At 35.8% G+C, this 23,816-nt stretch overlaps 1 protein-coding gene across 1 annotated transcript in view; it reads left to right on the plus strand.

The window, feature by feature from the left end:
• UGGT2 (UDP-glucose glycoprotein glucosyltransferase 2) overlaps nucleotides 1–23,816 on the plus strand; it is a 99,702-nt gene that overhangs the window by 71,515 nt on the left and 4,371 nt on the right. The window contains exons 27-38 of the mRNA XM_076362103.1: nucleotides 874–1,063; nucleotides 1,923–2,081; nucleotides 3,280–3,365; nucleotides 9,191–9,275; nucleotides 10,744–10,829; nucleotides 15,001–15,099; nucleotides 16,416–16,500; nucleotides 16,928–17,110; nucleotides 18,384–18,544; nucleotides 18,839–18,953; nucleotides 21,787–21,903; nucleotides 23,572–23,716. Of these exons, the coding sequence (XP_076218218.1) occupies nucleotides 874–1,063; nucleotides 1,923–2,081; nucleotides 3,280–3,365; nucleotides 9,191–9,275; nucleotides 10,744–10,829; nucleotides 15,001–15,099; nucleotides 16,416–16,500; nucleotides 16,928–17,110; nucleotides 18,384–18,544; nucleotides 18,839–18,953; nucleotides 21,787–21,903; nucleotides 23,572–23,716 (1,511 nt within the window). The remainder of the gene's footprint in view (nucleotides 1–873; nucleotides 1,064–1,922; nucleotides 2,082–3,279; nucleotides 3,366–9,190; nucleotides 9,276–10,743; nucleotides 10,830–15,000; nucleotides 15,100–16,415; nucleotides 16,501–16,927; nucleotides 17,111–18,383; nucleotides 18,545–18,838; nucleotides 18,954–21,786; nucleotides 21,904–23,571; nucleotides 23,717–23,816) is intronic.

Consider the following 23,816-nt stretch of genomic DNA (forward strand, 5'->3'; position numbering starts at 1 on the left):
TAAAGCTAACCACTTTGTAGGTGGTAGTGCCTGGTTCTTTCCTTGTGCTTGGGCGAGGTGAGAGGAAGAAATGTTCTGGCATCTACTCTGAGGACAGGTTGTATTTTTCTTGCAGCGATGGTTTCATATGAAATGCATCCATATACTAGCCCAAATATTTTGTGGGGAAAATTGTATTCCTCCTGATGGGTACAGACTTTCTTACCTTTTTACTTTTCATAGTAATTAAATGTCTTTTTTTTTCCCCCATGTGAAGCACTCATTGCTTGCTGCTTTCACTCTCCATCTTCAGTGGTCTTCTTTCTCTGTTCTGATTCTCCTCATTTTGTTGAATATCAGTAGAGGAAGGAAGAAAATCATCATTATTTTGTTGTTGCAAGGATCTTTTACCTGTGGAATAAATGGAGTAAGCATTGGAAAGGAATAGACACACCTCTCCTTTCCTGTGCTCTCTGTCTTTGCTGCTGCTAGTGTCAGGAACTGTTCCCAAAGACTCTTTCCTTCCAGCAGATTAGTCCTTCTGCTTAGTTTAGTGATACAGATTCTGAGAATCCAAGGCAGTTCACAGTCAAGATGTTTAGATGCAGCTCTTGGATATTTACCTTCCCAGGCATTTAGAATGCTAATGGGAGCTATGCACTTTCCCAGCAAAAATTTATCAAAAGTGAATAGTTCTATGTTCATCTACCAGCCCATTTGAGATGCTGTAGGTATTGTCTGACAGTACTCCAAAAGAACAGGGAGCTACCATGCCTCCAAACATCATTAATTTGGTAAACATTCACTATATTTTTAAGTATTTTAGAAGAACTTCATGTTTGGAACTTTATGCTTCAGTAAGTGTATTTTTTTTGAACGCTTCTTTTTCAACAGCTTCTATCGTTTTGTTCTGGAACCAGAATTAACTTACGGGATCAACAAGCACCTTCCTTCTGAACCTATGGCAAAATTCCTAGAACTGCCAGAATCACTCCTTTTGACTTTAAACATGATCACTCCTGAAAGCTGGTTGGTTGAAGCAGTAAACAGTTCCTGTGATCTCGATAACATTCATTTACAGGATGTAAGTAATAGTTTGTAAACATTATAATACTTGTGTTGGACCTTCTACCTCAAGAGGGAAATGGAAATCTTGTGGGATTTTTGTCTCTTGTTTTCTAGAAATGCTTTCTGTGGTAATTAATTATTTGGTCAGTATTTTACCATTTTTATTTTCATCATCTTTTTTTCACATTCTCTCTTACTTTAAAAAAACCCCAAGTCTTAAAAGAAAGCAATGAGGCAAAAAAAAATTTTTTTTGCTGTGTTGAGCTTTATAATGTCCATGGAAATACTCTTTTTTTAAGATAAAAATAAAGCAATTAAGGGATTCTGTGTGCTAGCTTTCTATTTCTCTTTTTTTTGTAAATATTTTTGGTAATAATAGGTTTAACCTAGGTAAATCTTCAAATAAACCTGAATATATTGCTGTTTATGAATATAGATTAAAATATATTTGACCCTTTTTTAGTTCTCAATTTTTTTAATTATATTTTTAATCCCACAGCTCAAAAATCACTAGATGTGTTTCAGTCACTAAACCTATGCAAAATATTCAGGGTGTTTGATACACCAAAGCTGTGTGTTTGGAAGGTGTATTGTGAAAATAAAGGTTGGGATTTACCTTACCAAAGTTGAGATGCCTCAGCTTCCTCAACAGTCAATGGAGAGAAGGTCCCTCCAGACAGTGATTCATCCTCTTTACCTCGGATACCTATTTTAAAATTGAGTGATGTTCTTTCTGGAAGGGCCTTTCTCTTTTCTTTTTTTTGACAGTTGAATTTAGGTGAGGTAAATCCCACACATGGTTGTCATTGTAATATGTTGCTTTTCCCACATACTTAAATGACATATAATTTATTGATGAAATGTTCCTTCCACAGATAAAAGGAATGGTTATAGCAGAATATGAACTAGAATATATATTGCTTGAAGGACATTGCTTTGATGTGACAACTGGACAACCTCCTCGAGGGTTACAGTTCACTCTGGGCACAAAGACTAATCCTGTCATGGTTGATACTATTGTGATGGCCAACCTGGTAAGTATTAAGTACAGAAATAGTCATTACAATTGCACACTCTTCATGAGAATTCTTTATGAGCTTCTTGTTCTTTGAATCCATTTCTCTGTATTGCAAGTTTAGTAACACTAAAAGTAACAGGAGTATCCTGGAGTTGAGACCATCTACAAAAGAAGATGTGCATCTCTAATTTGCTGAGCTTTCCCCCCCTCCTCTTCTGATCCAATGTAGGTTTGGATATAGCCTAATTTTAGATCCTTATCTGAAGTGCCTGGGAACTGGGAAGTCTAATTGCCTTAAGTAGATGTTAGGAGGTATATATATTCACATGGAAATTCCACCAACAAATGTAAGGTGTGAATCACATTCTGATTAAAATAACCATTTTTGTTACACAGTGATCCAGGCAAAAGAAGGTTCCTAGTTTAGATGCTTCAGTTAAGTGCTTAAAGCCTCTGTGGGACAAATCCACACCTAAGAATTCCTCTGGTCATCCATAGTAATTATTTTTTGTTTTAGCAGGCTGTAGAGCAGAAGATCTTGTGATTTTTAAAGCAAAAGATTTATTTTCTATTGGCTAAGGTAATTTGATAGGGAAGGATTAATTTTGATGAATAAGATCTGTTACCTATCTGCCATTCTCTGGTCTCTGTAAATATTGTATCACAAGGAATAAAATACTTAATAAACTGTGAATCTTTGATTTTTTTACACAAGTACCGAATACGGTCTCAATAGTAGAGGATGTTCAGCATGATGAAACTTTTAATGTTTCTTCACATTCCAAAGCTTGCTTCATCTGGCTTTCACATAGTGATAGCTGTATGCAGTGTTCCTAAATTGGGAAGGAGCTGTGTTGACTTGGAAAGTTGTTCCAGACAAAAATTCTAAGTTCCAAAGAAACTTTTCAGTTTAGGGTCAGTTTAGTAATATATTTCTTTACTGCTCACTTACTGTTCTAGGTGGAGATTTTGTATGCAACTCAAATTCAGCTAGAAACAAATGGAGCACTGAAAGGCATTAATATGGACATAGAGGAAAGGTGATACTTGGTTGCATCACTGCCATATTACTTTCAGGGCTAGTATGACAGTAAGTCATGGTCACTAACCTTGGCTGCCAGTACCAAATGTTGGATAATTGATGTTTGTATGTGTACATGGTTGATTCTGAAATGCTGACAGAACAAGTGACTCTCTTTCCCTTTTTTTCACAGGGGTATTTTCAGCTGAAAGCAAATCCAGGTGCTTGGATGCTGCGATTGCGTAAAGGAAGATCCAAAGAGATTTATCAGGTTTTTTCGTAAGTATTAATTTATCTTTTGAAAACATACTTATAAATGAATCTGAAAGTGCAACATATTTTGAAAAGATCTGACAATACTGAAGGAAAATGAGCAAAAATAACTTGAAAAAAATAGAACAAGAAGCAAATGATGATTTGAAGTTTGTAAGAGATACCTTCTTTCCTGATAGTGTAAGTTGCTCTTTGATCGCTCCATGTGTTCTTAAAGGCATTTGGATATGTGAACACATAATAAGCCTAAGCTGCTCAGCTAGACTTGATGCTAGCAAAGTCTCTACAGCTACACAGCTACCAGACACTTGGCCTGTCAGTTCCAAGCATGGTTAGTGTTATCATGCAACTGCCTGCACCAAATTCTGTAGAAATGTCACTCATGGTTTTGTTGATTAATATTTTGGCATTCCCAACATACTTAACATGTAATTCCAAGAATATGTCCACTGGAGCATTCCTAGCTCTCCAGCAGCATCTTGATCAGCTGGAGCAAGTGCCGTCAATTTCCCTCATAATTTTTTTTTAGCCCTGAGGGTGCCTCTGAATGCAGTGTTACTGATGGGTGGCATCTTTTTTTAACAGAAGCATTATATTAATTTCAGCTCTGGGCTTTTTTCTTCAATTAATTTTGAGTGTTTCTTAGTCATCTAAGTCATCTAAGAATCACTGTGGTTACACTTTCACCTTAGGATTGAGAAGCACCCTTCAGTTCTGTACCCTGGCTGCATGTTGACTGCGCCACACTTCCGTCTCTTGGAAGAAACCCCTGTACATGGACAGAAGTCACATTGTACTCCAGTAACTGGCATTTAGTTGCCACCTATATGGCTTATAGATCTGTAATTTCCATGGTCAATTTTCATATGAGGAACATGTGCTAGCCATCATTCCAAGTATTCCTTAGAAGTATCATCTTTTCCTCATGTTTTATGTAACAGCATAGATCTGTAGCGTATGAGGGCTTCCTCTTGAAGCTTTGGACCCGATCCTTTCTAAAGGAACAGCATTGTTTTATTTTATTTCAGCTTCAGTTCTTAACTTCCCCCCCGACTCTGTAATTCTGTAGGCTGAAACAGGTCTGTTTTCTTATAAAATATTTATTATTATTATTCCTTGGAGTTTGGCAACACATAGTTCCATATGTTTAGTCATCAGCTACTATTGAAAAATGAAAAAAATGATGAACATGTTTGCTGTTTTGAATATTTAGTTAATGCATCTGTTTAAGTGTTACAGGAAGAAGTGTTAACAGGATATTAGGTTCATTCTATTTGTTTGCAATTTTCAATATTTTTTTTCTAGAAACCACTCACAATCTGTTGAAAAAGCAGAAAAGCAGTCTTTACACTAAGAAGTTCACTTAATCTCCACCAGCTGTAGCTCTATCATTTGTCTAATTTAACATTCAATTCCTAAGGTATATAAAGTGATTTAGGAAAGATATGAGTGTAAAAAAAAAAAGTAGCAAGCTATAGTTGAATTAAAATTAAACAAAACCACTTTACTTTCTAGGTTGGATCAAATGAAACTTAAACCGTCTGCAGTTTTTTAAGATTACTGATTTTCCCTAAGAAGTAATACAAATTAGGTTATCTGAGCACAGCTAAGTTATGTAAAATTAGTACTTGATGAGGAATCTAAACAATAACACTTATTTCATTTAATTATTACAAGCCATAGGCCTAGATTCCAACAGCTCAAGTATGTTTGGGAGGCTGTACCAGGATCTTTGTCATTACTTTTAAAGATATCAGTATTAATGGTATTAAATTGCTATCAGAACGCAAGCAACTATTTGACAGGATGGAATTTTGCCAAGAGGCATTGCAGGATATTCTCCATCCTCGTATACTAGTCATATCCTCTCCTGTTGAACTGTGAGATGACTTGTTTTCTTTGAGGCACAGGCCTGTACATTATAATGGGAGTTTTAGGAGAAATACAGGAATTTGAAGTTACAGCATGTTTTACACCTCAATTTGCTTTTCTCATAGTAGCATCTAATACACATGCAAGTAATTTATTTTTACTCTATGTAAATACACAGCTTTTGAAAAAAGCTTCTTTTTTTTTCCCCCGAACACTGCTTCTAACAAGGATCATTATTTTGAAGCAGTCACACTTGTAAATCAATTTGTTATTAATAAATTACTATGAATATTAGGAAGATGAAGATTGGTATACTCAGCAACAGTCTGAGCACTGCTTATTATTGGAACTTTGATTCTGTGATGTCAGTAGGAAAACAGGTAGGTATTGCAAGATAAGACTTAGCAGAAAATAGTTTATATATGAAGATATATATATATAAGCTCCTGCTGAGTTTTTAATTTTTAAAAAGGCAGGTAGATACAATTTATTACATTTTGATGGTATGCAGACTGCTTGACTGAAAGTTGTATCTTTTATAATTTGGGCAAAGAGGGGGGTTTTTTGTTTGTTTTGAGATTTTAAAGGGTCTCCATTCGTTGAACTTGAATGTTTTTTTCCTCCATATGGAAAATTATAAATTATATTATATTTATATTTGTTCGTATTTATATTGAAAGTATGTAAGTGTTTTGAAGCATTTTAAAGCTGTGACCAAAATAGTCCGCTGGACATGTTTAGTTTTATACAACAATTATGTAACAATAAAGTAGCTATTGTTGAATATTTAATAGTGCTGTCAGTATGCAAGACATTTTGCTTGGATTTAAAAACGAAGTTGTACGTACTTTCAGTGAGTTTACAAACTAAGTTGCAGTAACAGCATTCAATACCTTTTGGATAAAACACAAAATCCTTACTGGATTTGTTAAGGCAGTTTATAAATCATGATCCCAGTTCTTCGCAACCCCAGGTCACGTTCAAAACCTTATTCACATGATTGCTCATTTGAAATGTGCATCTTTTACGTGACTAAAATTACAACATGCTGAATATCATATGGATAGAGACAGAGAAAGGAGGAGAGGTCCTGTATAAGATTCAGCACACTGATTTAAAATTAGAGGACAATATGATGGACTTGGTTTTATTTCAGAGAGATACCTACCTAAAAACAAGTGAATATCCTCATCTGTAAGTAGCCATTGAGCACATAGTTGGGTGGCTAGGAATCGAAGTGAAGGTACTTGGTCAGGAAAAGAAGTTACCATAGTGTAATAGTAGGAAGTATACAAAGATGTGAATGGAGAAACAGATCATAGAATCGTTTAGGTTGGAAAAGACCATTAAGATCATCGAGTCCAACCGTTAACCTAACACAGCCAAGTCCACTACTAAACCATGTCCCTAAGCACCACATCTACACATCTTTTAAATACTTCCAGGGATGGGGACTCAACCACTTCCCTGGGCAGCCTGTTCCAATGTTTCACCACTCTTTCAGTAAAGAAATTTTTCCTCACGTCCAATCTAAACCTCTCCTGACGCAACTTCAGGCTATTTCCTCTTGTCCTATCACTCGTTACTTGGGAGAAGAGACCGACACCCACCTCGCTACAACCTCCTTTCAGGTAGTTGTAGAGCGCAATAAGGTCTCCCATGAGCCTCCTTTTCTCCAGGCTAAACAACCCCAGTTCCCTCAGCCGCTCCTCATAAGACTTGTGCTCTAGACCCTCCACCAGCTTTGTTGCCCTTCTTTGAAAGGACACACTCCAGCACCTCAATGTCTTTTTTGTAGTGAGGGGCCCAAAACTGAACACCGTATTTGAGGTGCGGCCTCACCAGTGCCGAGTACAGGGGCACGATCACTTCCCTACTCCTGCTGGCCACACTATTTCTGATACAGGCCAGGATGCCATTGGCCTTCTTGGCCGCCTGGGCACACTGCCAGCTCATGTTCAGCCGGCTGTCGACCAACACCCCCAGGTCCTTTTCCGACAGGCAGCTTTCCAGCCACTCTTCCCCAAGCCTGTAACGCTGCATGGGGTTGTTGTGGCCGAAGTGCAGGACCCGGCACTTGGCCTTGTTGAACCTCATACAGTTGGCCTCAGCCCATCGATCCAGCCTGTCCGGGTCCCTCTGCAGAGCCTTCCTACCCTCGAGCAGATCAACACTCCCGCCCAACTTGGTGTCGTCTGCAAACTTACTGAGGGTGCACTCGATCCCCTCATCCAGATCATTGATAAAGATATTGAACAAGACCGGCCCCAAAACTGAGCCCTGGGGAACACCACTCGTGACCGGCCGCCAACTGGATTGAACTCCATTCACCACAGCTCTCTGGGCCCGGCCATCCAGCCAGTTTTTTACAGATAAATCAGATCTTGAGACCAACATTAAGTGTCCAAGGTAACTAATGGTAACTATCACTATTTTCAGTACATTATTCATACTGGGACAGAAATTCATCACACTGAGTGCTGTGCAGAGTAAAACAATTGGCACTCGCTAAAGATAGAGCCGACAGTGAGGGATCTACAGAAGAGATTTAGGGAGACAAAGCAGTGTTGTTAAATTTACAGCCAAACCAAACACTTTGAGAATATTGTAAAGACATTGGAAAATCATCTTCATCAGCAGAGCTGCAGAGCTAGCTACAGAATTCATAACATAGAGATTTTGAGGTAACTGAGTGAATAATAGAGAAAATTTTGATTGTGTAAAAACTGAGGGCGAAAATGGGAACACTGTGCCAGCTGCTGCCATTTCTGCTATCAACAGTTTGTGTTTGGCTCTAGTTTTACTATTAGAGCTTTTTAATGACATGCTTTATTTAAAATGGAGATCTGTGCCCTTTTATTTTGAGTACTGTACATCCCTGTGATAAAAAAACAGTTCTTGGCTGAGTGTTCATAAATGCAATATTCTAAAAGTGTGAAAATGAGATTAAATCAGAGAGTAGAAAAGTCAAGATAATCCTGAACATTGTTTTGTGCCAGAATCAGCCATCTCTATGAAACTTAGTAATCATAGGCACATTTTACAGAAATATGTTAAATAGAAAATTCAGGTAAATATATAAAATCCTGTCATTTTTAGATAAGTAATATGAAACAGATTGAAACAAAATTGTAATATTTCTGTTTTCTAGGCAAAAAAAAAAAAATCAAGCCTAAGGGGTAGCAGATTACTTTCTTAAACCAATCTTTTGTATGCGTAGCCTTAGCAAGAGGAAACCACATAATGCTGTTAAAAGACAGAAAGGATTGAAGGAAAAAAATATGGGCTATTGAGGTATAAAAGCTATAAAATTTGAGAATTATGTTATTACACTGTATCACAGATGATAGCAACATTTTTCATACTTGTTACTCAGTGGACTTTTGTTACTCAGTACAGTTTCAAGATACCTGAATGGCTTTAAACTCATGTTCAGTAGGGCAAATGTTCATGCGGTGCCTTGCGCAGCCATGTCTTTAGGGGTACAGTTACCAAAGCCAACCAGTTGAAAGCCAATCTTTACTACCTCAGCACTGTGATGAAGCTTTCCCTAGACTTTTTAAAGCAGATTTATTTTAAAAGTACATTTAATGCCGTCACACAGCAATTTCTAAAATGTTTTCCATATTTGAAAACTAAAATGTAGTTTAATATTTGAATGTAATATATACCTGTATAATACATAATAACGTATTGAGCTCTAGGTTGCTGCATTTTTTCATTGGTTGGTAAAATTTCCTGTGAAAATACAAATTGAAAAGTGAGGGCTACCACTGTGAACAATGTCTAGTGATGAATAAAACTCAGAAAGTTTCTGAAGTTAAAATATAATTAGGTGCAAGTGAAGACATTTTGTTGCTATAAATATCAGCAATCCTAAACCTTATACTCTAAACGCAAGTAATAATACATGTTTTAATGAGCCAGTACACTTGCATGGGTTTTTTTTCTCCTCACAGCCATGAAGGAACAGATTCTGTAGCTGACCTGACAGATGTTATCGTGGTATTAAACAACTTCAGAAGCAAAATTATCAAAGTCCAAGTATGTAAAGAGATACCTTTTTTGTCTGCAGTATTTCCTTATATGAAATATGACTCATGCTTACATGTCTTAGGCTATATTTAATTGGAAGATGTATACTGAAATATATAGTTTAGATTTTGTATAATTAAATAGAAAAGGGTGTGCAAATTAATGTAGTTAATTTGATCCAATCAGGTTATACTAATTGCATGGGCGATTGTTACATAGCTGTTAAAATAATACATCTGTGTGCGTAACATAGATAGGATTTATCTCATCTAGCTTAAGGTGTTTAAGAGTGTAGTCTAGGTGCCTTAAACTCCCTCTCTGCTTAGTAGAATGAGAAAGACGGTCCAAAGGACTGCTCGTCCCAGCTCGCATATGTATTTAAACCAAGGGGATGACCACCTCTTGAGACATCTAGTTCTCTCCTGTGACTGGGGAGGGACTTTACATGAAGTCCAGATACCAGAGTGGAAGTTAAAGTTAGGTATGTTGATTTCTACCCTAAGCTACCAAGTTTGTGTAAATGAAATTACATTACTTTCATTCTTAAAGATGTATCAAAAAGAGATAACGAAACATGAGTTACATTGAGGAGAAAGAACCTCATAGTATTATATGTTTTCCACTATTTTGTAAATAACATTCTGTGTAGGTGTACTTGGTACATTGTATCCTAATTTTAGACATTGAGAAGGAGAGAGAACAATGTAAACATAAATACAAAAGGTATCTTTAAAACCACATATATGAGTCTTTTCCCCAGACCTGTAGCTGAAAGTTTCCAGAACCTGGAGAAAATGTGTAAAACTCTGGAGCGTGATGAGCCTGCCTTTAAACCACAGAGAAGGGGTAAAAGGGTGCCATTTGGGTCAAAATAGGAAAATTATTCTGTGTGAAAGGTGGTGCGTATTAAGCTTATAACTAGAATATGTAAGCTCTACCATTCAGTTGAACTGTAGAATCACTTCAGCGATACCTAGGATGTGGCTTCAGAAGCATTAGCTAAAAAGACGCATGATTTAGTGTGAACAGAAATCTGTAAGCATTAGCTTGACAGTATAAACATGTGAAATTAATATTGTTAGAATTGAATATGTTCAAACATTTAGTGTTTTAGAAGCTATTTGGGTTTCAAAAACAATTAGGTTTCTTTTAATCAAGGAAATTAAGGTCAGCAAATAAAATTAATTTGGAGCCTTTATTAAGAGGGGTAAGACCGCAGAAATTGCGTAAGTTGGACGGGAGAGCTTACGTTTCAGCAACAGATTTGTCACTTTCTCCTTGTGAAGGGCTTACGAGAAATTACATTTTTACTGTTCAGTTTAATGCAGTTCAGTAAGTATTTTACTGAATTAGAAATTGTAAGATGTTGGTCCAGCTCTAGCCATTAAGTGCACCATAGTTAGATATCACAACTGAAGTAGTAATTATTATCAACTAACTTCCCAAATTACACAAATACATTTATTTTAATGACTAGGTACAGAAAAAGCCTGATAAAATGAATGAAGATCTCCTTACTGATGGAACAACAGGAAAAAAAGGAAATCAGGAATCAGTTACAAGGTAATGCATATTGCATATATTACATCATTGCATATAATGCTTATACTTTAACCATGCCAGGACATGTTCATTATTACTCATAGCATAACTGTTTCTGAGTTGATACTGATACAAATATGTAAAAAGGCTCCCCAAGGGATTTATAATATGAATAAAAAGGGGGAAAAGACAAGCTATAATGTCTTGTTCATCTCATTATTTATTTCCTTTTTAATCCCTCCTTTGTATTTCTAGTTCCTGTTCATTTTCTCCAATGGCATTATTTTTATTTTGTTGTGGCAGGGAATCAATCTCAATGTGAAAATCTCAGCCAGTAATGTGGTACTCAGATGTATCAAACTGAACATCAAAAAGCAGGCTATGATGCTGCTTGTCTGCTGCTAGACATAATTTATGAAAGCTCAAGAAGTGTTTTTGTATTTGTCAATAAAATACCTTTTATGTTAAAGTTTGAGTTCTATAAATAATTGTAATAAATGTCTCAAGCTTTTACATTTGGGGCTAATAACATTGTAGTATTTCTAATTTGCTGTATACCATTGTAAAACTTTGTTTTCAGTTGTTCATAACGTTGCTCATAATTATGTTGCCTGTGGATGGTGTGTGGTTCAGGCTGATTTTTTTTAAATTTGAATTTAGTTTTTATTAATAAGATACAAATTCCTATGAAATTGTTATATAATTTTTGAGAATGAGATAAGGGTAATAAAGGATGTTTCATCTTTGCTTAGAAAAGTAATTTTAGGGTTTTTTTTAATAGACTAGTATATCTGTGCTGTGGATCAGAACATGAGGTGGTGTATCATTTTCCAAGACATCTTAATTGTCCTTTCAAGAGCATTTCAATCAGATGACCTTTGACCAATGTATTGTAGAAACAGTGGCCTGGATGCTCTCCGAGCATTCTTTCCTTGTAACACTTCAGAGACCTTTTTCACAAGAAGCATTTCGAAAAGATAATGTTCTCAAGTGTGAAAGTTGGGGTGCTGGCAAAAGTACTTACTGAATTCCCAATGATTTGATGAGTTATTTGTTCTCAATATTTCTTGATGTCAAAGAAGAATGAGCTTGGGTCTTTAATCTGGAATGCTGGCAACACAATAAATTCATCCGCTCTTTCAAGGTGATGATAATTCCTCTTCTGGATCTCCAAGGCTGTTGTGGGGGGGACTTAATTTGCAATACATTGTTTCCATACTGGACTCCATCCACTTTGTAGGAAACACTCGTGTTTGCTCTCAGAAAGTCTGATTTCCAGCAGAGGTTGTTTCTGCATTATGCTACCAAGTGCTAAGCTGTCATGGCTGTACAATTGCAAAGGCAAAGAACTGAAGGTAATGCCTTCTGAAATAACCAATTCAGGGCTAACGACTTGACTGTATAAACAACTTAATCCAAGTAATCACAGATTTCTTTGCCCTGAAAGAAAAAAGAAATTGCAGTAGCTTTGTCCGTAAGTACCTTTAAGCATTCAAGATTTACCGTTGAGGTAAAGTCTGATTTCTCCATTGTTCAGGAAAACATCTTTGGACTATAATTCAGCTAGTAAGTTGAATGTCAGTATGAAAGATTTAAGGAGAATGGCTTTTTCATCGCTATTTTCTCCATACCCTAAAGACTTTCTGGCCCCAAAGCACTGCTGCGAGACTCAAAAAAGTTTTCTTCCATTTTCAGTAGCCTTGGCAATGGTTGTCAGTTACAAAGACTGTTAAAGACGATAAAGAAAAAAGGCATAGCAGTTCTACTTTAGTAAACAGTTGACCCCAGTTAATCCTAAGCACACACATTTCTTGGTAGATCCAGGACTGGCTTCTGTTTCAGCTTTATCATCTCTCCTGACAAGGCCTCTTGTATCTCAAGAACGTGGACTTTTTACTGAGTCTCTTGTTGCTGATTTTATGTTTATCACCATTTATCCACAGATGATTTTACTGCTACAATATTGACTAGATTCAGAAAGTCTTCCAGACTACTATACTACAACTCTCAAAAATTTCTTCCTGAAGCCACAGGTCAGGGAAGTGGACCCACACTTCTGCACAAAGGTGGCCTCTTTTGCAGAATGACGTTAGTTAAAGGAATTTTTCATTGTCTGCAAGCTTCCCACTTCTAATTGGCTGCATGAAAGGATGTGTGCGCAGTGGTCAAAATCTTAGCTCCCTCTAAGAAGGCTACAAGGCCAGAGATCTCACAATCTTCTAGGTCTAGTCTTTTTTCACAGTGGGTTGGTTCATCAGCGTGCATCAGGTGCAGAGCTTGGCTGGGCTGTTGAAGCCTCTCACCCAATAAAGTTTATTTGCTCTTCCCGTTGATTCAGGGTTGTGGCTCAGGGGCATGATTTGAGGCCTGCCGCTTGTCTGTCAGCTTCTCCCTAGCTAAGAACTTGTCAAATATCCTTCCTCTTTGATATCCCAGAATGAAAAGTATATCCTGCCAGCACACTGTTTGTTACAGGAATCATCCTGTGCTCTGACGTGGGACACGTGTGCATACCACATCACCCAAGTCCTTTCATAACTGAACTGGCCTTCTCCAGTTGACTGCTTTTCCCATGTGACCTTACAGGTTAACCCAGCCATCTTCAGAGCACCTTGTTCCATTCAGAAGATCTCTGCCTTCTGTAAAGCTTTGCATAATCAGTATTTTCAAGATCCTTGCATCAAAAACCGATTTTCTTTTTCACATCTGTCTTTGTAGTCACATGTGGTGATGGTTGCATTATAAAGAGCTTGACATTCTTTCAGTCCTGCTATCACTAAGTATAAGAAACGGGTCAGAAAGACAGAAGACAGACTGCTTGGGCCTGTGAACTGCAGTCTATTTAGGCTGTGAGAACTCAGTGCTAGTGGAGGGGTTGTATTCTTCAGAGATGTCATACCATGCAGTCAATGCCGCTCCAGTGATGTCCCTTTCTTTTGCGTTTGCTATAGTCCTGATCAGGTAGGACTGTGCTGTCTCCTCTTACCATTGCTGAGTGAAAAGAACGTGGGTTTCTCAAAAATTATTCACACCACTTACACACATTGCAGCCTTCTGAGATTTCAGCTTTGTATTAGTGGAGTGATGTGAATTCTTTTAAATATGTAGGAGATCTGATACTTGTCTCATTTGTTCTTAAAGATTATGAGGGATACGTATTTTTATACTTTTTAAAGTATACTTTTAAAAGGCATCTAACCAGAAGAAAAATTAATAGGAGTGACTCACACAACCTAAGTGTGTGAGCAGTGACTCATCTCAGAAAAAAGCCTATTGAGGTGAATCTCCAACAATATCAAGCCTTACTGTAACCAATTTGGCTAAGGCAGCCTTTGCAGTTCTGAGATCTGTGAAAGAGTGCTCTGAGGGAGACTGCAGCCACCATCCCCTAGCTGTTTGTGCCGGAAGGCATACATGATTAAAAAAACAATCCTGGTAGACTTTGGTATTCAAAGCAAGCAGAAACAGAAAACCTCTGGACAGTGTACCTCAAAGATCTAGGGTAGCTTATAGGGAGAGTAATTGGATGAGTTTAAGGAAGAATTCAGCAAGCATTATGAAAAACACTCGGGAAATCTCATCACCATGGACCACTGAATGTTATGAGAGTATTCTGCGAAAGGCTAATACTGCTCGGCCTTGTCATTTGCTGCTGGTAAGGTACTGGGTTTGTGGTTTGGCCTGGTGTAGCCATCTTTATATTATGTTCAGTCTGTATTTGAGAGTATACATTCAGTTCAACCACCTATGCAGACATCCCTCACCTCAAGAGTATGCACTGGTTCTTGTGATGTAGAATGCACATGGATGAAGCTTGAAAAATAGCTGTTACTGATTTTAAAATAACCAGTTCTCAAGATATTTTGGCTGTGTGTATTTCTGATTTTTGCTTTGATAAAAAATGGAGTTCTTGCCAAATTTGGGTTCTGTTTGATTGAAAATATTGGAGACTGCAGTTGTGCCACTGTTAGTCCTGAGTGACTGGGTATGAGGTGTTGCTCCCAAAAGATTTTGGTATCATAGGCATGTGCAGTGGAAGTAGAATATAAGTGTATTCAGTTACTGTAGGATGAGTATTTCTTTTAGGTATTTTCTTACTTTCAGTTCTTTATGAGCTTAATGGTAATGTAGTAGTATTTTCTTTCTGCTGAATGTATACTTTATATAATAATTTGGGGGGTTTTTTTCTTAGATTTTCAGAAGAAATTCCAACAGAAGACAAGGGAAAGAAAAGTGATATTCTTAACATTTTTTCAGTTGCTTCAGGCCATTTATATGAACGTTTTTTAAGGTAAGGAAAGGTAAAAGGGAAATGAGAATTTCATAGGGATACTGTAAATGTTCATCCTAAAATTAAGCAGCTTAAAGAAACTGGCTTTTTTAACAAGCTGTAAAGAATAAATTGTTAAAACATAGAAAAGTTGTATACAGTGAGGATCAAATTAATCTTTGTTTGAGAACAAAGTGATTCAACGTATAGATGTTCAAAAATACCATTATTCTTTGAAGAAAGAAAAATGTTCTCCATGTCTTTCATGAGTACGTGTGCGAAGTGTGAACATAATGGATGAAGTTCAGCCTCTCTTTATAAAGACATAACAGCAGTGACTTCATTAGAGTTGTATCTATTTATGTTTAGTCCAAACTATGGATACTTCTATGTGCACATATGGCCTTACTCACCTCCGTGTTCATTCAATACGCAATGATTGCTTTGAAGGAATTCTTACGGTATTGCCTGATCTGTTCACAACCATCTCCATTACTTTTCTGATTTCTTTGAGTACTTGTCTACAGGTGTCAGATTTAGTGATTTTCCTATCCTAAAATAGAATTTCACAATTCTTTCATACATACTTATTTGGAAAGTAGTATTTTGTATGTATTGATTTTTATTTCTTAGTAGTCTGACGCAGTTTGAACATCTATGTTTCCTTCCTTCAACCTACAACAACCTTCATAAAGGGAAGGACTTGTTTATTTTAAAAGAGACAAAAATTAATTTTAAAACATTCTACATGCTTCTTTAACTTATTTTAAAGTTCATTATTTTGTGATTTTTAAGGCAGACGACCTCTTGTAAGGTTGTAAGGCATTGCTTATCTGTCTGGTTACACCAAACAAATGCCACAATAATGAAAAAAAATTGAACCCAAAATAGTGATTTTTGCAGTTACCAAGGGTTTTTGGAAGAGGATCTTAACTTGAACTATGCTTTCTCTTTTCCACTGTTTTTCATTTCAGCAACCTATTAAACTCAACCAATACATTTCTACAGTAAGTTATCTCAGTAGCCAAGTTAATATAAGGTATTAATCATTATTCTAATTTTGTCAGGAACCTCTCTTAGAATAAAACTTGTTAACAGATCCACTTTTGAAACTGTTCCTTCTAATATTGCTTAGCTGATCTGGATCGGCTAAATCCATCTCAAAGCGGTCTTGAACACATGCTCTTTAAAGCTTTTAATAAGAAATAGACAGAAATTTCTGCTTAAACTGGCTTAAAGAAAATTATACTTAGAAAGTTTTAGCACCTTTTAGGTGCAGTTGAAATTTAATGACCTGTGTGTATTTGTTTGTTTATTATAGACTTATATTTCCACAGAATTATGATGCTTTCTGTCCTACGTCATACAAAAACACCAGTTAAATTTTGGTTTCTGAAAAACTATCTCTCCCCAACTTTTAAGGTAGGAGAAACGTCTTCCTTTTATTATTTTTTCTTAAAAATTTTAAGTAGTTTTTTTTTTTAAATACAATTGAGTAATTATATAATTCAGATTAAATTTTTACAGTTGGAAATGATCTCTGAATGCATTAAATACCAATAGTTTTAAAAGTCTCATGTGTAAGGTGGTTCTTTTCTGGAACCCAAAGCCCAGTTATGTAATACAATAGTTTATTCTCTTCTGATAGTCTCCAAGAGCTTGAAAGAAATGCTTTTTATATTTACGTAGCTGAGGATACTGCTAGAACTAAAGAAACATTTTAAAATAATAATTTATGCAGTCAGTAAGGCAAACACAGCTGCAACTGTGTTTCAACATTCTCTCTTTTTCCTTCTGAGTCCTTGTGTGTCACATACGTGTGCAACTAATAGTTTTTTCATTCTTCTAGGATGTTATTCCTCACATGGCTAAAAAGTATGGTTTCAAGTATGAGTTAGTGCAGTATAAGTGGCCTCGCTGGCTTTATCAACAGACAGAAAAACAAAGAATCATCTGGGGCTACAAAATTCTTTTTTTGGATGTTCTTTTCCCTTTGGCTGTGGATAAAATAATATTTGTCGATGCTGACCAGGTAAGAAAAAATAATGCTGTATAAATGTATGAGGAATTCATTTTGGCTTAAATTGATCCAGTTTCATTCTCCGTGACCATTTTCTTCAGATGTTGGTCTTGTAAAACTATTGCAGTTGTACAAGCAGCACCAGTGATGTTGCAGAACGTGAAATGCAGTAATTTCACTTGTCTTTAGTCATGTAGAAATTAAAAGTCTCACTATGCTGAGTTGCCCTAAATTGCCTGTGGAGAGAGAAAGGCACCTGGAGAGGCATGTGCGATCTTAAAGGTGCATTTCACCTAAGGCATATTCGAGTGATTCAGTCTCTGGGCTGATTGTGAGAAGACTTGTCCGCTCACTGTGGATGGAGTCTGCGGTGATTAGTTTAGACCATTTGAACAACTTCTAGATGGCTGAATTTTTTCAAGATTAATCCTGTCTCTGTTTTTCTTAAATTTGTATGCAGTCTTTCTCTCAGAAATGAATATTGTATAATACACTGAAAAGTAACGTGCTATCTCAAACAGACGAGACGTTGAAGAGTCTATCACATGGTTATTAAAACCCTCAGGACAAATATTATGTATCTTGGTCCTTTTCTGAAGCTTGAGAATAAATTAAATAAATTTAGATGTAGCAATGCAGACTGCAACTTTCTGCAGTTTCATCTGGATACAGTAGCAGGACTGGTTGTCTCTCCTAACTACTCTAAGGATTTCTCTGTACTTCGAAACAGCTAAAACTTTTTTACCACTGATAAATTAGATTAGTGGGGTTTGATGGAAGAATGATTGATTAGTAAATAAAGGATATTTGTAAAATGTCCTTATAACCTATTTTTAAAAGTACATTATTGCTAGATACTAAGATTTTTCAGACGATGTATTAATTTTGGAGTGCCCAAGCTAATGTGACAAATAGGAACAATTTTTTTTAGAAGGGAGATGCTCAGTAGATTTTGAAAGTTGTATTCCTGCATGAAGGAGTTTAATATTGGGCAACCGGAAACACTGGTCTACAAATTAAAAACAGTTTGCTTGTTTTATTTAATTTACTTATTAAATGTGTTCCACAGATGGCCACAGAATAAACACGTATTTTTTTCTAGAACAATAATTTGGTAAATGTCATTCCAGTGGAATACTTTATCTATACTCCACTGTTGTAGTGTCTCAGGTTTTTTAAAAATTAAAATTAAACTTAGGAAGCTTGCTGCCATAACTACCCTCATATGCACGCCTTAAAAACAGTATTAAATTATAAAAATAAATATATTTTTATTTTTATTTAGATTGTGAGAAGTGACCTAAAAGAACTCCAAGATCTAGATCTAAATGGAGCTCCCTATGGATACACACCTTTCTGTGACAGCCGTAAAGAAATGGATGGATACCGTTTCTGGAAATCAGGATACTGGGCATCACATCTTGGGAAAAGGAAATACCATATTAGGTAGGATAACTCCTTACACATTTTTGTGCAGTTTGTGAATTTGATTAAAATCTGGGTCTTGGAATCACTGAGGCATTCAAAAGCAATCGCCCTGTAGTCATTCTCAGCAAGAGATGAATAAGTCATGAATGCTGATGACATTGATTTCACTTTTTTATTATAGCTTCAGCTACTTAATTAAAAAAAATACTCCTTTAGGATGGCAACAGTTTTTGGTTTCTTGTTACTTTTATTAATGTTATCAAAAAGAAGGTGAAACTCCACAAACCTTAATTCTTTTTTTCATCTTTGTAGTGCCTTATATGTTGTGGATCTTAAGAAGTTCAGAAAGATTGCAGCAGGAGACAGGCTTCGGGGCCAGTACCAGGCTCTTAGTCAAGATCCAAACAGTCTGTCGAATCTAGATCAGGTATATACGGGTGTTTAAGCAGTTTGGGTTTTATTTTCTTTATCTTTCTCAATATGCATGGAATTATTTTGTATCTCAATGTATATGTTATATAATTCTGAAACTATTTGCCCTTTACTGCTATTTTAGCACATTTTCAGATGTGTATATGAGCACAGTTCAGAAAACTGAACACTAAATGATGATTACTTCAAATAATTATTTAACATGAAAAAAACGAGGAAAAAACAGCATACAGGACTGCTGTTCTTCATTTGTAGTTGTTCTATGTGCATTTGTGTTTTTCTAATGGTAATCCTATATTCTGATAATGGTAATTATATTCTTATTTAGCAAGAGCTGCTTCCTCTTTCTTCTTTTTTTCCATTAACGTAAATTTAATTTTTTTAAGCTAACCACTAATGCACTCTAGCGGTTGCTGTACATGGTCACCCTGGTGTGACTGTAGTCTTCATTTATGTAACTCCACCAATTTTTAAAGCTAGGTGGGGTAAGTCGGGGTGCAAGTCACAAGCATGTAGGTAGATCCCAGATGTACAGAACGTACTTAACTTTATTATTTTCTTCTGTAGTAGAGGTTCTTTAACTCAGTAGAAGATTGATAATACAGCACGGAATTGGAATTATTTTGGAAAGGGAAATATTTCAAAGTAATATTGTCATAGTAATCTGCTTTCTGACTGTATTGATAGGAATCACTTTCTGTCTTCATTGCTACTACTTACACCAAATACGGCAACGTTCTTAGAAATACAAACCACAGTGCAATATATTTTACAAGAGTCCTGGAGAGCATTTATCTGCTGATAGGGATGCATTATGATAAACTTTTTTCTTTATTTATTTTTATTGTAAATATCTGACTGGAGTGCTCACTGCCCTTCTCAAAGAAGAAGCAATCTCAGCTCTTTGCTAATCTGCCAGCACTGCTGCCTTCGTGGGTGGTAGTTAAGGTTATGCTAATATAAACCACAAAATAGAAGTAGATAGAGTGGAAAAAAAGTCATTTTAAATGCCAAGGAGAGTAAGTAAAGAACTCCTAGGGAGAAAAATTACACATGATAAAAACTAGACTTCCAGTACAGCGTATTTAATTGTTCTTTTTAAAGAGAAACATGGAAATACCTATGTATAGGTGACAAAACAAATACTTGACAAATATTTGTACTAATAGCAGGTCATTAAAAAATAGATAATTAACCACCTTGTTCTTTACTTAAAGAACAAAAATCAGCAGAAAGGAATGTAAGACTAATTCTTTATTAAGAGGCAATGTTTTTATATTTTTAAATCGAGGTTTTATTTTCTAATAAAGATGCTGCTGTAGAGGAATCCCCCTTTAAAATTGTGTAGGTTATCTGACTAAATGTGAAAACAGTTGTATTGTAAATCAAATTGAAGAACAACTTTTAAATGTTGTTTGTGAAGTCTAGTAGAAGACTTTCATTTCAGCAGTTTACGTATTTTGAATGAACAAGAATTTTGGCACTGACAGGAAAAACAATCCATTCCTACCCTTGTTAATTTATTTTTCTGATTCATTAATATTTCCTCTTTGATCTTCTAGATGTATTTTAGTGTTTTTGAGGATAAATCACTTTCTTCTGAAAGGATAAGCAACTTTTTGTTTAGATTTTTTTTTTTTCTTCTATTTACTTTAAATCCTGGAACTAGCAGCTGTTGTTCTACTCCGTATAAGAATTTGTAAATTCACAACTTTGAGAGTTACTGTAGTAACTTGGGAATTGTGATTGCATTTAGAAAGTCAGAGAGGCACAACAGAAAACCAATCTCTTTTCTCTTGAAATTGAGATGGTGATAAACCATTTATTTTATCTTCTAAAAATTCTTAGAATTGATGTTTTTAAAGAAATAAAGCATTTAAATTAAAGTTGAATGTCTTGACTCTCAGTATACTTATATTTGATGTAATTTTCCTGTACTACTGACTGTATTTGAATTAAATTATGTGCCTTTCATAATGCAGCTATATGTGCTATTTTATTCTGTCACATTTAGCAACGTGAATTGGCAACATAAGATGTGACTAATACTTACCTGAGTACTGACATTTATTTTTTAAATACAAGGTAGGGATTGCACATGTGAAGGAGCTTATGAAAGGACCTACCGATGACACCTGTTATGTTTAACTATGGCCAGAGTACATGCAGTGTATGACCACCTGAGATTTTTCTCATTTGTAAACGCTGTTCCCTATGTTCAGCAAGATACTGGTTCAGAGTTTTCATGATGAGAGTACTTGACTATATAATAAAGGTTAAAAAAAAAGAAAAAGAAATTTTAAGTGAAGTAAGGAAGATAGCCAGAACAGCAGCTTAATAGCTTTTCCTTTTCACGCTCATGTTTCTGGAATCCATTTTCGTAGAAGGCGGCTAAATTTAGACTAGTGGCGTAATCCTGGATTATATGCTTTTGAGGTCTTTTTGCAAATTTGCAGAATGGAAAGATGGTTAAGTTTTGCTTTAATAATGTCACACACTCTAATTCTGCTCAGTGGTATTTATAGTATGACATGCAGTTTCTGAACCATAAGTATCAGACAGTAGTATTGCTTATGTGAAGCTAAGGAAGGAAAGACGTAAGTACAAGAAAAAATTGCTTGAGAAATGAGAGGTGGAACTGGCCATCAAAATGACTGTGACTAAGTTTTGAATCTACTTGAACAAGAACGAGGTGAGCACTTAGAAGGAAACGTAAGAACAATTTGCAGAAATGGTAATAGGCTAAGATATTCTACTTTTAAGTACTTGCCTGATAACCAGTTACATTAAATTCAATGCTCATTTATGATTTTACAAAATTTGTACAGGATCTTCCCAACAATATGATTCATCAAGTAGCTATTAAGTCTCTCCCTCAGGAATGGCTTTGGTGTGAAACCTGGTGTGATGATGAATCCAAGAAAAAGGCTAAAACAATAGACTTGGTGAGTTGATTTTGAGTTAAATTAGTTTTACAGATTAAAAACTTTGCTATAATTTCTGTGGCTTTTGAGATACGCATATGCGATGTCATGGAGGCAGCCTTGCTGGAAGGCACCGGGACACTACTTCCCATTCCCTGCAATACAGCAACTCTTCTCCTTTCCTCTGAGACCTCTCCTGCTTGCTCTGTACCAGATTTGCTTATGTTGAAGCTGAAAACTGTACCTGAAAATTAAATGTTGCTATCTGTAACTGGATAGGATCAGGGTTTTTCACAGCTGTACATGTATTTTCCTTATCTTTTTTGCATATTCAGCCAGGTGAGTGGGCCTCTAATGAAGTACCGCTAACTGGGTATTGTGTGCTGCTATTGCACTGCCTACAAAGCAGGTTCCTCCAGAACCTTAATGTAGAGGATTAATATTATCATGGTTTTCTCTGTCCGTTTCACCACTATAAACTGGAGATAAAGCAGAGCTTAAAAAGCGTAATGCTGAGGAGACTATCCACATTTAGAAAGAAGAAAATGTCTTTCTTTGGGAATTGAAACAGAGAGAGAAAATGATGTTTTCTGTCATCATTACCCCCATCCCATTTTTCCCCCATCCTCATTTTTTGACAACCCCCATGCAGTGTGAGTGATACTTCAGAGCTGTAATTCTGAAGAAAAACAGACAATTGGAATCTGGTGCGAATATTCATTATGTAAATAGTTTCATTTTCTTTATGTCTTTACAGTTGTTAAAATAAGCTTTTTTGTGCACTAAACGTGGGTACTCTCTATTCAAGAAAGATTGAAATGAAGTTACTAGCCCTTCTTTCAATCCCCATTATCATGTATCATTTTTTATTATGATTTCCACTTGTGTTATTTTACAGAAGTAATCAATATATTTTCTAGACAACACTAGAGGAAGCATCACAAAGTTAATAAAAAAACATACCAGATTTAATTTCAATATGCTAATGTATATCTTACATCTCCCTGTGTAACTTTGTCTAAATATTAGTAGTCTTGTGCTAGCTATGTCCCTGCTATCCATATAGGCAGGAGAAAATAAAAGTATTTACAATAAAATGTTTTAAAGAATTTAAACAGGGTTTATTTACAGTTTGTTTTGTGTGATTTTTTTTAATTAGTATCAAGGTAAATGACCTTGCATGCTGTCCTTCAATGAAATTGTAAATGCTGACAAAATTACTTTAGGTATGAAATAATTTAGAGCAAAGAAATATGTCGGAGAGTGGAGATATTTCTGTGAGCTGGTGAGAGATGGCCCCGTTTAAAAAATATGAGAATTTTAGCCAGATATTTGAACTAGTATGGCGACTAGAATCTACAGTAAATAGCAGTTCTCTGCAAAATATTAAGCTGGTATTTTTGCGTAAATGACTTTTTACTGTACTTCTCTAAATTCCTTGTCAAGATTCATGATTTGCTGTTGAGTAGTTTCTGTCTGATGTTAAACTTATTTTTCACTTTGAAATAATTGTAGACCATATTGAAACATTCAGATTATTGTCCTAGTCAACATGTGATTACATAGCTAGTTTTTAACAATAATACGTTTGGTGTTCTGCTGTTTATTTTTAGTGACGTTGAGGGGGAGATCACTTAAAGTTCCTCGGAGAGGTGATATTTTCACATGTACTTTGTTTTAAACTTTCAGTGCAACAATCCCCAAACCAAAGAACCAAAATTAAAGGCTGCTGCCCGGATAGTTCCCGAATGGGTTGACTATGACTCTGAGATACGAAAGTTAATACAGCAAATTGAAAAAGAGAAGAAAAATCTAACATCATTCTTTCAGAAAGGTAATTTACATGCATATTCATCTGTTAACTCTTTAAAATAAATATTAATATGGTTGAAATTAAGATGGGGGTCAGTAGGCACAAATATTGTATTTGTGTA

Source organism: Aptenodytes patagonicus, chromosome 1, assembly GCF_965638725.1.
Source record: "Aptenodytes patagonicus chromosome 1, bAptPat1.pri.cur, whole genome shotgun sequence".
NCBI classification, from domain to species: Eukaryota; Metazoa; Chordata; class Aves; order Sphenisciformes; family Spheniscidae; genus Aptenodytes; species Aptenodytes patagonicus.